At 37.9% G+C, this 14845-nt stretch overlaps 1 protein-coding gene across 1 annotated transcript; it reads right to left on the reverse strand.

The window, feature by feature from the left end:
* Positions 1-11057: 11057 nt before the first annotated feature.
* Positions 11058-14715, reverse strand: LOC107555504 (uncharacterized family 31 glucosidase KIAA1161). The gene is made up of 3 exons (XM_016238328.1): positions 14643-14715; positions 13347-13764; positions 11058-13263 (listed from the first exon to the last, which is right to left on the reverse strand). The coding sequence occupies exons 2-3, from the start codon at positions 13625-13627 to the stop codon at positions 11484-11486; spliced, it is 2061 nt and encodes a 686-aa protein (XP_016093814.1). The 5' UTR covers positions 13628-13764; positions 14643-14715; the 3' UTR covers positions 11058-11483.
* Between the last annotated feature and the right edge of the window lie 130 nt (positions 14716-14845).

The raw sequence follows: 14845 nt of genomic DNA on the forward strand, positions 1-14845 counted from the left end.
AACTATCACTGGCAAAGAAACTTTACAGAATTTGAGAAGTCAGTTTGTGACTTTTAGCTTGTTTAAGGCCATCTACATGCAGGTGTACTCCTGACTGAAATTAATTTAATTGAATTAACAGCATTTCTCTTCTGAGGAATTGGACCAAAATTATTGCTGAGCCATGTTGCACCTAGGGCTGTCTAGACTGAGAACGTTCTCCCCCCCTTATACTACCTACAAGAGAGCAAATTGTGGTCCAAGCAGCGACACACTAAAACCTACTGGTTTAAAGAAGGAAAGACCCAGAAGTCTTGTTTCAAAAGAAAATATGGAAACACTGCAAATATTGACCAGCTGGAAGTAATGATTTAAATTTGCTTTTCTGATAACAATGACACAAGTAAAATGAAATTCAGACATTTATGAAGGTTTTTTCCAAATCAGTCAAATGAGCTTCCAAAATGCCACAATCCATTATGTCAAAAAGTGGCAACATGGTTGCCTGAGAGAAACGCAAACAGCTCTGCTGCTCCAAAAGAGCCTTAGAGGCAATGAAGGAGAGGAAGATGAGTGACCTCTCAAGCCAGAGAGCAAATTGGGTTTGATATACGCCCATGACATTCCCTAAACTAATAACCGGCCATGCCTGGCCCAGTAATTACAGTGATCCATGAGCCGTGGATGAGCTTTGGCCCAGCAACTGTAGCAAACAGGAATCTTCTCAAGTCAATAGCAAGCCTTACTCACTCTGATCACTTCCTGACACAAGGGCCTCTGCCAGGCCATGCTCACTGCCAGCAATTCATTGACATGGCCAGCGCCCAACACACTCTGCATCACAGGACATTACATCCCACCACAGTGCTTAAAAAAGTCGTCACGCTCTCTCAAATTGTTAAAGGGGTGGTTCATTGCAATTTCACTTTTTTAACGTTAGTTAGTGTGTAATGTTGCTGTTTGAGCATAAACAACATTTGCCAAGTTACGAAGCTGAAATTTCAATGCAAACGGAGATATCGTCTTTCAAAATTCTGGCAGTTTAATGCCTACAAAAACGGCTGGTAGGGACTACAACAAGTTACTTCCCGGGTTCGTGACGTAGCAAACCCAGATAAACCCCGCCCCCGGGAAATGGCAACAAAGGGGGCGAGGCCATGCTGCGCTGCTTTAGAGAAGAGGAAGAGAAAACTAGAGGTGCACGTAAAAATCTATTCATATATGAATCGTGATTCTGTCTTCTAATGATTTCTAATGGATTCACAAGTTTCAAAATCAATGTTCTAAAGCAGCGGTTCTTAATACTGTCCCTCCCTGCTCTGCACACGCTCTGCATCTCTCTCTCGCTCATTCAGCTAAGCTCCAACAATGAACTGTTACAATTATACACTTATTTTTCACATAGCTATGAGAAGCATTAAAGGGGTCCTATTATGCTCTTTTACAAAGTCTTGATTTTGTTTTGGGGGTGTACTAGAACAGGCTCTCATACTAGGTTGTTCGAAAAACACATTATTTTTCACATATTTTACATTATTACAGCACCTCTCTCCCCAGTCTGGCATGAACGGCACGAATAGTTCCTGTATCAAATGAAGCCTTCTGAAATACGAAATGTGCTGTGATTAGTTAGCTGGGCCAGAGTGTGTTGTGATTGGCAGCACTCGGCGCCTGGTCGGGAAATGTCATGCTCCTTTCCATTGCCGCCATGCTGCGAGCTTCAGTGTAAATATTGCTCAAAATCAAATCAATTTGAGCGCAATTTAAACCCGGATGATTGTAACCACTCTAACATGTTAAACATGGTTAAACAGCGTGCAGTTGCCGTAAGCAACATTACAGACTAACTAAAGTTGAAAAAGTGAAAAAGCATAACAGCACCCTTTAAACATGGATTACATGTTAAACATGGTTAAACAGCGTGCAGTTGCCGTACTGTATTAAAGCTTTAATCAGGATTAAACTGTATATTAAAAGCTAACATAAGCAGTAGCATTTACAAATAACAGCATATCTAAAAGTATGAGACAACAACAAACAAAAAACATAGGCCTACCTTTAAAAGGTTCTGCACGATCCTCTTCAATACTATCCTCTGCTTCTCAATCGGGCTCAAACTGATAAGTGATATTAACGACGCCGTTGTTTATAATACAACTGGAGCACATGCCGCTGAGGAGAGGGGCGGGACGCTTTAGATGCGCAGTAGAGACGGTTGACCCAATCACAACACACTGGGCTAGCTAACCAATCAGAGCCCATCGCCTATTTCTGAGGGAGGGGCTTCATAAAAGAAGGAAATGATCAGCCCGTTTCTCAGAGAAGGGACAGAGCGGTGTGGAATAAAGGTAAATTATGTGAAAAAATGCTTTTTTTTTTTTAAAAACGAAGCCTAGAAAGAAAACAGTGAACTACCCTTTTAAAGAACATGGATAAGTCTATCTTCTTAACTTCTCCCAACTCCAGTCATGAACTGGTATGCTTTTGTAAAGTGAAATAGATCGATGACATAGTTTAATTTTGTTATATATATTCGTTTGTCCAGTCTCGTCAACTCTACCCTGTGTTTGTGGATTACCTGTGTGCTGGATTAAAAGACTTTCTAAATCTTCATCTTCATGCGTTTGTGAGCAACATAGCATCATAATTTCTTAGAAAAAATATATACATCCAGTATTTTAACAAAACTGCTTCACTGCTTATTGATTTTGTTTCCTCTGCCATCAGTGGAGTCCATTGTGTGTTTAAATTTACCAAAGGCACAAATAAAGTGTCTCTGCTTCAGATAATGTTCACGGTCTATAAAGCCAGCAGTATGAGGATCACGCTACATAGAATGACTGAACCTTAGATTTCACCCTCTCTGATATCTATACAGGATTATAACATCGGGGTTTCAGAAATATAAGAAACTTCTTTGTCCCAGTTTCTCCTCCTAATATGAATCAGAAATCTTGTGGAGGAAATGTGTGATTTTAACAAGCCGTAACATTAATCTGATGGAATCCAGATGTAAAGGAGATGAGAGACCGCAGCTACAGCCATCTGAGAAAGCCACACACCAAATATGGCCTTGTACATAGCAATATTAAACACATTTCCTTTAAATCCCCATAGCGAGTCCAACAAACTGCTCTCATTAAGCAACAAAACTTTGCCATTTCTTCCATAAGATAAGGGCAAAGTCAATGGAAAATATTTTTTTTGTTCTGATTAACAGCTGTAATAGTAAATAAAGACACTGATTTAAACAAAACAAAAAAGTTTTAAATTTCCCCTTTGGCTTGTTCATTTGCAAAATGGCACCAGAAATAAAATAATAATATTTATCATTATTATTATTATGTATTGATATATGAAATAAAAACAGTATGCTGCATGTGACCAAAAACTGTTTTTAATAATTTATCTGAAGGGAGAACAAATTACCTCATTATATGCAAAAAATTAATAAATAAATAATAATATATATATACAGTGGGTACGGAAAGTATTCAGACCCCCTTACATTTTCACTCTTTGTTATATTGCAGCCATTTGCTAAAATCATTTAAGTTAATTTTTTTCCCTCATTAATTATATACACACACACACACACACAGTATATAGAAGAGTGCAGATGCAAAAGACTCTAAATGCCATTTGAACACACACACACAGAATATAGTATCTGGATTCCGGAATCATTCTAAAATATGCATCACAGCGTTATATTCTCTATTTAAATTATGTATTTCTCTAGCACACTCTTATACAAAAGTCCAATTTCCTTCAGCAATTTAACAGAAAAGCAAATCAAATTAGGCAAATTGCAAACCATTTGAGCCTATACAAAGGATGAAAGGAGCATTTTTCATAAGCATATTTACCCATTTTCAGTCCAAAACAAGAGAATGTAAAGGTAAATTGGCATGCTTTTATCACAACAAGCATCAAAATTGCCTATCCAGTCGACACCAACAATAGCAGCATTACAGGTAAATGGGAACGCCATAAATCAGAATTGCAAACCATATTGAAATGACCAATTTTGGATGCTTCAGACAGATTTAAAAAGTAGTGTCTGCATCCATGGGCACTTGATCTCATGCTTGTCTCGCATAATTTCACTTGTGACAATGTTAACAGAGCATTGTTCAACATGGAGCAGATGGAACCTATAATTACTTCAATTACAGAGCTTATGAAAGCCTCTCTCAACAGCAATTCAACCTGTCCTGCATCAATCCGTGAGCAAATGATTCTGAAATCAAGCCTGGAAGTAGGGAGGGGAGGAACACTGTTGAGCTTGTCATGGACTAAATAAAACAAATTAGGCTGATGGAAAGAAAGCAAAAAAGCACAGCAAAATTACAAGCAATGGAATGAAAAATATGCCTTACAACAGATGCCATTATTTGCATCTCAATGCATTTCATACTGGGTTTAAATGAGTAAAACAAAACACCAAAACCACTGTATCTTTACCAAAGTGATGCAACAAAATATCCTCATTATGAATATTTTAACTCAGTACTTCATTTATTATTCCATTTTTCTTATCTGTTAAAAAAACATGTTACTTTAAAAAAAATGATTGTAGCACCATCAGATGCACACTTCAAAACATCAATAGTTACCATAATGGCCATACTCCTTTGCAGTTTCTGCATCAAAGCATCACCTACAAAGCAGCAGTGTTACTGAGTGAGCAATGGACAATAAAGCAGAGGAGTAACAGGAAAGGGGGAAAAAATTACTGTTTTGTTCACAAGACGGCATTTATTTGATCAAAAATACCGTAATGTTGAGAAATATTATTAGTAATATTATTTTTTATATTATAACTGTTTTAATATATTTTTAAAAGTAATTTATTCCATGTGATGGCAAAGCTTTATATTCAGCAGCCATTACTCCAGTCTTCAGTGTCACATGATCCTTCATAAATCATTCTAATATTCTTATTTGGTGCTCAAGAAACATATCCTATTATCATCAATGTTGAAAACAGACACTTTCATATACTGATGTTTCTTCAACTTTGGCCACTGAATGTTTATTTTTATGCAATTTTACATGTTTAAAAGGTATGGTGACCTTAAAAAGTGAAACAAACATTTTAATAGTTCACTTTAATAGTTCAACTATTCACTGTTGGACATTGTTAGTTGAAAAAAAGTTAAGTTTGAGTTTGAAACAGGTGTTGTGAAAGCCTATGCTTATGAAAAAAAGCTTTGAAAAGGAAGAAATTCATAACCGAAATGATCCATGGCATTCATATCATTAATGCAACATAGCTTTCTTTTTGTTTTACTTTATCTAAAGTTAGTGGCTTATTTTTTTATTGTTTATGATACTGCACTGCGCATACAGTACTAGAGTAGCATACCTCAAGTCTCTCCAGGAGGAGATCAAGGGTCTTCTCCACATCTCGACTGCAGTAAAGCTACAGGCACGTGCTCTCAAACAGCAAAACAACCTGGAAACAATAGCTATCTATAATGAATACAGGTGGTCTGACTGTGTTGTGTTCTCTGCTGCACTAAAAAATAAACAAAAAATCTCCAGTAGGTTACTCACAAACTAACTAGGCTACAACATGGTAGGATGAAAACATTAATATGTATACAGTATATCCCTGTTCAATGCTGTGTGATTATTAGAATTTTGCAACTCAGATATTTGATTTTAATGATTGCTGAGACATTATGAACACTTACTGAGCAATGGATTGGCTTGATCAGTGCGATTCCAATCGGCTAGGCAGTCACCGTAAGACACCCTCATTCGTCGGCTTGTAAAAGTCACAAATGTGATAAAATCTAATATATTCCCTCATTAGATACAATGTCAAACTATAACTTTTCTAACATAAACCGGCATTATGCAAATATTTCCACACAGTGAGGTAGATATGTGGGGGCGTGTTAGAACGAGACGTTTTAGGGGGGCGTGGCAGAGTCTTAACTTTGATAAAGAATATCTCTTTGGTTTTGAGACTTTAGTCTTTGCAACTTCAGGGATCTTATCTATGCACAATCAGCTTGTAACACTCCAAAGAGAAAGGAAAACTTGAAATCACATCATATGACCCCTTTAACTGAGAGTTTTCCCCAAATAAACGCCTAATAATTACTACTTATTGATAGTAAGTAAGGTAGTTGTTGTAGTTGTTATCTTTAGGTATGGGGTGGGGGGTAAAGGGATATGCTCATGCAGAATAAGGTATTGAAATGTGCTTTTTAATGTGCTATATATAATAAAGCTAGTAATAAACTAATAAACAGCCTGCTAGTAATATACATGCTAATAAGCAACTAGTTAATAGTGAATAGTGTTTTCTGTTGGGTAGGCTATATGTATATAAATACCCAAAAGAAAACTGGAAGTTTTTGCATGAATTTTAAATTCATTTGAACTTAATAACTATGAGGAGAGGGAAGCTCCTCAGCTCCAGCATAACAGACAATCTCATATTTGTTTTAATATTAGCAACCTGTTGCAGTTCATTATTTAATTTGAGGCCCAAAATGCATCTGATAAATGTGGAATAAAAAGCCCAAAGCACCAGCACTCTATTAAATTTGTTTCATAAACCATGCTGCATTCCCACTCTTCAAATGGAAACAGACAAACACCAAGAGAAGAGAGGGAAAAAAAAGACATTAGGGGTGGAGTCAGCTACAGATAGAGATTAATGATAATTTATGTGCCGAACATCCTGTGATGACCTCAGCGCTCTTCCTTTCAGTCATCCATCCCCCAACTCCAATTCCTAATCTCATTCCCATTTTCCAATGGACTGACAGCCTATCAAACCTAATCATCTCAACTTTTTTCAACATGGCTGCCAAGAGACGAAAACAAATAAATAAATAAATGAGGACGAATTGGAAAGTGACCAGCCCTTTTGTCCTTCACGTCGAACGCCCTCCAAACAAAAAGAAGAAATGGCTGAAAACGAGATCACAAAGTGTGATGAATGATTTTCACAGCCACATCTGGCCTGGGCTGTGCACGGCATGTGAGCTGTGGGAAAGACCGTTCCAGCTAATCCATGCTAAGTCACGGTGGGAGTCTGGTATAGAGGCCACAACTGCAGACACAGCTGCCTTAGTCAACAACTGGTTTTCTGGTTTTTCTTGAACCACACCTGACTCCATGCTCAGAGTGGTGAAGGACCCATGAAGACTGGCATAAAGATCTCTTCTAACTTCAGTTAACTGTTGTCTGTGCTGTATGAGGGGGCCTGAAATAAAATACTGAAAGAATACTGAAAGAGTACTGAGAATGAAATATTCAGTGCCAGATGTGCCTAAAATGCATTATATATATATATCTTAGCTATAGTGGAAAAAAAATTATCGCATTTTATCGGTGAAGATACATAGGGAAGTTGGTGAAACATGATCACTGTTTACATAATGAGAGGAATGGGAATATAAAACCATGAGAACACAAGGGCAAGAGTAAGACATCCTCTAGTCTTAACCTTGCTAGAAATAGATATCATTGGGTAACATCTCTAGGGACGGTCTCTACAATTTTCAAAAAATTTAAAACAAATTACATTATGAGATTCCTGACAAAAGTTGCCAGAGATTTGTTTTTGGGAAACAAGATCAGACCAGAGATTCGCAAGAGACAAGGCTTACCTGTCTAGGTTTTCTACAAACAATACCAAACTGACCTTTGCACAGTTCTGACCCAATTCAGAAGATGGCCTGGAAACAAAAGGCCAATTACTAGACAATTTAGGGGAAGAGTGCCATCTAGGCACAACATTACACACTACAGCATGAACCAGTCTAAACATTGCCTTCAACATTTTTGCACTTAGGCTATTTAATCTTTTGTTTTAGTAACAATTTGGAGCATATCAACTAGTTATATGCTATCATAGTCAAAATATTACAGGGAAACCATGAAGCTTTATATCGCCATTGGTCTCACATTCCTTTGTTTGTAGGCTTTAGCAGAATTAGTTGTTTCATTATATTCCATATTTCTTTGTATTTCTTTGCATTGAGGGTGGGCTTTATGGGCTGCTGGCTTTAGTGCTTTAACACTCAGAATGCTTAGAATGTGGAAAACACTAAACTAAATTATATAAGTTCTGCATTCAGTTTTGTTTGGTATGCTTAGCCTACAGGGCTACTATCATTAACTAAAACTATTAAAAACATTTTTGTTAATTGAAAGCTGAAATAAAACTAAACTGAACTGAACTAAGAAATGCAGTTTAATAATTAATCAAATAAGTTTAAGTTAAAGTAGTAAAATTACTAACTGTAAATAAAAACTAAAACTAAAATTAAAACTGAAAAAAGTTAACCCTAAATATTAATATTATTAAAAATAACAAAAGTTAATCAAAAATGACAGAACACATCAGCAAAATTATGAAAAAAAATAAACTGAAATGAAATAAAAACGTGAAAATATCAAGACAAAAGCTAATTCAAAATATTAATAAAAACAATATATAAGTAATATTAAAATAACACTGACATACTATATTAGCACTTAAAGGGATGGTACATCCAAAAATAACAATTATGTCATCAATAGTCACCCTCATGTCAAAATCAATGACATTTCATTATATTGACAAAAACAGTTTTCTTCAAAATATCGTCCACAGAATACAGTCAAATACAAATTTGGAACAACATGAGGGTAAGTAAATGACAACAGAATCCTTTAATCATCTAAAACGTTTATAATATAGCATTCTAGTCTACCTATGAATATGACTCATTGTGGCAAGCAATATCCCTATGAATGTATGCACAACAGTCTTAAAATGTATTATTTAGTTGCAAAAGCTCTGTAACCTGCACTGTACTAACTAGGCCAAGCTTGTGGGCCTACATAATTGGCACGTCTCTCTTGTGCGCAGATGCAGAGAGAGAGAGGAGATGGAATCAATAACAGGATACATTTCCAGATGCTAGGGGATTCAAGGGGCACACCACACCAGACACTGTGTGCCTCAAACAAGAGAAACATCTCTTCCCTCATGTTTCTCCCTTTGTGGAGGAGCATCGTCAACAGATCAGCACTACAACACTGACTATGTCTTTTCAGCATGACAGCGTTTAAAGCAATCGGCATCATCCAGTCCAGTCTCTACTTGGCTTATGCATTGTAGAATATAACAGGAGCTCAAGACTTCATTTGTTTTTTAAGGAAGAGGGAGGCCCTGGTGTAAATCTGCTCAGCTGCCCATTTATGAAAAGTGAACATGAGCAGCCTTAATCCCAAAAAAGCGTCCCACACACATGACACATCCAGTGCCAAAAACAGCGTGCTTAATTAGTGGGCAGGTTCCGGTCTGACGGGCAGGGCCATGACCTTCCTCGGGGAATAATGAGCCAGGCAATGCTTGGGGCCTCGAGCTGTTGTATCCACACGGGAGCGAGGTGCTGATTGCTGCTTTAGACGTGCTAAACTGACAGATTCATGTGACCGGACAGTGAACCGTACACTTGGCACCAGGAAGCTGAAATACTTGCTGTTGTGTTGGGGTTGGTCCAATCTCTTGTTTTGTGTCCTTTTCTTTCTGCTTTGTGAAGCTAGATGAGATTGGTCAGCTTTCTCTGTTCTCCAGCAAGAGGGGAGCAGTGGCCATACTATCCTAGATGTTTTATCAGCATGGGCTAAGAGAACCTATCAGAATCAGAATCAGAAAGAGCTTTATTGCCAGCTATGTTTACACATGAGGCATTTGTTTTGGTGACAGAAGCTTCCACAGCGCAGTGGCACATGACAGTGACAAGACACAGATAACAAAAAGAAAATAAAAAAAAGAACAATATGTGTGAATTATGGTGTATTAGAGGGAAATTATTGTCTTAACTATGTGGAATATTTGTATTTGGTGTAAAATTATGAGTTGTGGACGAAAAAGGGACTGAACAGAGATGGAAAGACATTTAATACACTATTTACAGACAACTAGACTACATTATTTAATTAAAACTGATTAATTATTTGAAAAAAAATATAAGAAAAAACTACAAAAAGAAAATTCTTAAAATCTTAAATTCCACGCTACATCATACACAATAAGAGGGATTGGGGTGGGATTGTACATTAAAAATAAAAAACATTTTGGGTTTTCTCTTCCTTCTTCATCTGCCATGTGCATTCCCACCTTCTCCTCTGTATCGACTTCTCTCATTCAAACCTAAAAATGGATTTAAACAGCATAACCTCAGCCAAGACATTTTTTAAACAAAACTCGATATGACAAAAAAAAAGCTATTGTGTTAGTTCTAAGCTGCAGTACAATTAATAAAAATGTATGGAGGATGGGCAGTTACATGATATTAGATTTGGTGTGTTGATATGTGGCAGAAGTGCCATCTGCTGGTAGTTCAGTTTAATTGCACGCTTTTTGGGGCTGTAGTTGAAATGTGCACTGATCCTTGTCAGCTCAAAGTCTCACTAAATGTATGACCAGTTAAAACTAAAATTGGGCCCAGTCCCAGACTATATAATTAGGACATGGATGTATAAATAGAAATATTTGGAGAATGCGGGCATCGATTGCGCAGCGAGCACTCCATTTCAGCTAATTCCCCATGTGGGGAAAAGAGGTCCATCATTTTGTGTAGCACATTCAAAGTCATTAAGAGAAGCGATCAAAAACAAAACTGAAAAGTGCTTTCGATAGAACATCCAACATAACGATACATGTTTCAAGAAATTAAACATCTTTGAACTTTGTGTCTGTATATTAATATAAATGTCCATACTTATATCATTTGTATTTTATTTTATGAGTTGAGCTGAGGGTGGCAAAATGTCAATATAAGAAGTTAATTATGGAGCAAGAAATCTTAACTGATTTCAGTTAACTGATTTCATTTTGGACTTCAGTGAATAAGCAAATGTTATAAAACAGCAGAAAGTATTCCCTTTAAATTAGTTGCATCCTTCATTGTACATTCAAGTAAGGTTGTTGCTTATTTCTAAATAGATTTGGACACAATGGGAAACAAACGAAAAGACAAGTAAACTACATGTACAAATTTCACAAAAATATGTCATAAATAAATAATGTAAAAAAATAAGTTCATCATGTGGTTTTCACTGGATTTTGCTTTAAACTGAAAATGTGCTGATATTTTACTCACCATTATAATGATCAGAAACCATAATAATGACAAATCCCCACCTTACAGAAAACAAAACCACTCCTATAACTTTATTCCAGTAAAGACGTGATTTGCTTTGCACATTCCAACATTTGGCCCTTTTTTCACAATTCAAGAGGTCTTTATTAAGACTTTGCGACAGGTGGGTGGCCTATTTTCTGAGAAGCCTATTTCTTGAGACGTATGCATTATAAACATATGGACAAACTACAACATAAACCTTGCTGGTGCTATTAGTATACAAACTATTCATTTTGTTTAAAAGTCACATGATTGTACAAATAAGTTATGGTATGGCCAGATCAGTATTTAGCAGACTTGGGGTTTTGTTTGGGCTCATCCCGTACCTACTTACAACTATCCTGACCACACAAAGTAAGCAACTTCATCCAAGTCCACTGGATAATCAGTAAGGTATATGGGTCCTTTGTCTCCCTTGTAATACTCTCCCTTGTAACTTCTCCACCTGCCCGCAGGAAGGTATATATCTCTTTCTTGCTTGCCTGGTTCAAGTACAGGTGCCACCAGAAGGTCATCTCCTATCAGGAACTGAGAGTCAATTTTGTAAGCTGCCTCATCATCTGTTGCAATCCACCAAAGAGGGCGAATGATGGGGTCCCCAGTGTACAGCACTTCCCCAGCAAGCTCCAGAACCCGAGGGGCTACAAGAGACTCATGGAGAGCAGTGAACTTCTTGGCGATATTCACTACCTCATCATCATAGTGCCATGGTGGAAGTGAGAACTGCATGGCTGGCATGAAAGCTGAGAGCTCTAGCCAACGGATGTACAGCTCACGATCTGGAAGGCCAGTGAGGTTAGAGGTTGTACTTCCGCCTATTATGTCTGGCAGAATAAACTGGTAGCCAAGAATACTTATAGTAAGTACAGTTGGGATTATAGATTTGAGGCCTAGGGTGTATCCCCATAGTGAGTCACGGTCTATAATTCTGAAGAAGCAGGAGATGTTTTGAGACTGATAGCCGGACCGCAGCTCTGCACGGTCATTGAACGGTAGTGCCATCTCAGTGTAGCGGCGAGTAAAAGTACTGGGATCCTGCAGAGGAACAAAGGTACTGAACTGCTGGGGTAAGTAGCTTGTTTCTCCTGCATCAAACTTAAAAGATACCACTCCATACTTGTTCTTGAGGGTGCGGAGATTCAAGGCATACCAGTCCCGAGCTTCTGGATTTGTGAAATCCAAAATGCCAGCGATACCGTTCCACCAACGCACCAATGCAGGCAGCTGGCTACTGGGCACTCGTACAAACAGTCCTTGTTCTACTCCAACACCAAAATTTACAGAATTATAGTTGACAAATGGATGAGTCCACAAGGTTACCTGGAATCCATCATCCCTAAGTTTTTGAAACATGGCTGAGGCGTTGGGAAACTTGATGGGATCTAACTCAAACTCCCCATAGCCACTAGTATATCTGTCGTACAGCTCCAGGTGACTGCAGTTGAAGCCATTTTTTTGAATATCAGATGCATATTTCAAAATTCTTTCTTCGTTGACTTCTTCTAGAGCTTTTGTAGACCACATTGGTTGTCTGAAAACAGCTTCTGAGGGAACCTTATTGGGCTTGTTGAAATATCGACGTACCATGTACTTGTGTATAGAGGTGATGTCATGCCCGACACATACACGATAGCTAAGTGTCACATGATGGGGATTACCGGGGTCTGGCCTATAAGGGCTGTCATCGTATCGAGCTTGGAACCACAGAGTTCTGTTCATTTCATCCCAGCCAAGGTGAAAAGGAACAGAATCATTAATTTTTATGGCCGTAGCATTGGAAGAAAGCCAGTAGCGCTCTAAGATGCCACCAAATGCCTGATAATTCGAATGGATATCGCCTGTAATGAAAGGTTTGGGCTCTTGCTGTCCTTTTAATACTATTGGCCAATGCTGCAACCAAGTCTCCGCACCACCGTACCAGTGTGATCCACTGCAGGACATGACATGCTCCACCAACCGATGTTCCTCCAGCTCATCCCAGCGCACACGATAGCACTCAACTGTGTCTTTAGGCTTTACCGTTTCTATGAAGAAATTTATATTTCCAGCTATGGATTTGTCACATCTGAGAATCTGTCCCTCTTTTGAACATGAGTCCAGATCAAGGGTTCCAGATCTAAAATGCACAATTAAAAACAATGTGACTTCTAATCATAATTATGTAATTACAAGTGTAAATAGGATATTTAAACAAAATACCTGAATGCCATTTTGAAAATGACAAACCCAGCTTGGTTTCGGATAACAAAACCATCTTTGTTAAGATCCAGTCGTTCAGTTGTCAGAAGGTTGGCCTTGTGGAGAGAAGCGGAGTAGTAGCACCATGCTACGATCGCAGCAAGAACCAGTATGACTCCAAGCACACTCGCTTTTATCACTGCGCGCCTTGGTCTACCAACTCTCTTCTGCTTAGGTGGTGAGTAATGGCTCATGGCACCAATGCCAAAATCTCCAACAGTTGATGATACGATCTGGTACATCTTCACAACACTCTTATGCACACAGCCTTCTGTAAAATCTTTTTAACTCATGAGCAGAAAGTAGACTGTTTTAGGTGTACTGCACATGGGCTGCACATGGTTGAAGTAGCAGCTGGCCAGGATGATTTCTGCCATGCCTAGACATATTGAGACAATTTAAAAGGAATAATATGTAAAAATAAGCAGAAAAAAATGCAATGTTTGAAAGTGATATAATATGACTCCCGAGATAAAACAACACCCAATATTAATTTTTCAATGGATAGTTAACCTAAAAAATGAAGATTCTATCATAATTTACTACTTAAGTCATTCCAAACCTGTATGACTAGTTTGGAAGTGCGTGAGGGTGAGTAAATGAGAATTTTCTCACAAAAACTACAATTCTTTATATCTGTGAGACACAAAAGCAGATTCAAGCTATTGCTGTTACACTACAGCAGCTGAACAGTCCTCTAGGCATGTATTGAACACAGAATTTCCAATACAGTGTTGTGATGTCCTGTAACAGGCACACTATTGATTAGATGGACATTTACAACAGAATAAAAGCAACTGCTATAATTTAGACACATGTGATTACAATTTTAGGGTTGTGTGATTGTGGAAAATATTAGTTTTAGCAATTTAGCAGATTCATCCTAATCCCCCTTAGCACAGAAAAGGAATATCACTTAGCAAGTGCTTTCTGACACAACACCTGACACAACACTGCTGCTTGATAACTAGCGATTAAGTCAAGCAGATGATAATACATCAAGTTCATTCCACAGTTTTTAAGGTGTTCACTTGAGAAAGCACAAAGACGATTAAGTTCTGTTTTATGGTATGACCCCTCACACATCTATGCAATAAGTAATACATTTTCACCAGTTACTTCCATTTTGTGTCTAGTTGAGATCATTCAGAAGGAAACACTACAATACAAATCTATGTGAATATTTTCCTTTCACTCAATTCCTATTTGTGTACAGCTCGCCAGCTAAACTTTTCAATAAATAATAAATAGACTTACTCTGATATCGACATTACGACTGCACATCGGTCAAAACGCTGTTGCTTGGAACGTTCATGAACACATAAGCAAGTTCGACCGGTTTGTGTGCATCATGGGTAATGTAGTATTGTAAGAGGTGGTGTAAATCTTTTATTTGATGAGAACATAAAAATGTAAGGAAAGCAAACAGGGTGGGGAGGGGGGGGGGGGGTCGGATTGAA

This window comes from Sinocyclocheilus grahami, unplaced genomic scaffold, assembly GCF_001515645.1.
Source record: "Sinocyclocheilus grahami isolate Dianchi unplaced genomic scaffold, SAMN03320097.WGS_v1.1 scaffold535.1, whole genome shotgun sequence".
Taxonomy (NCBI): domain Eukaryota; kingdom Metazoa; phylum Chordata; class Actinopteri; order Cypriniformes; family Cyprinidae; genus Sinocyclocheilus; species Sinocyclocheilus grahami.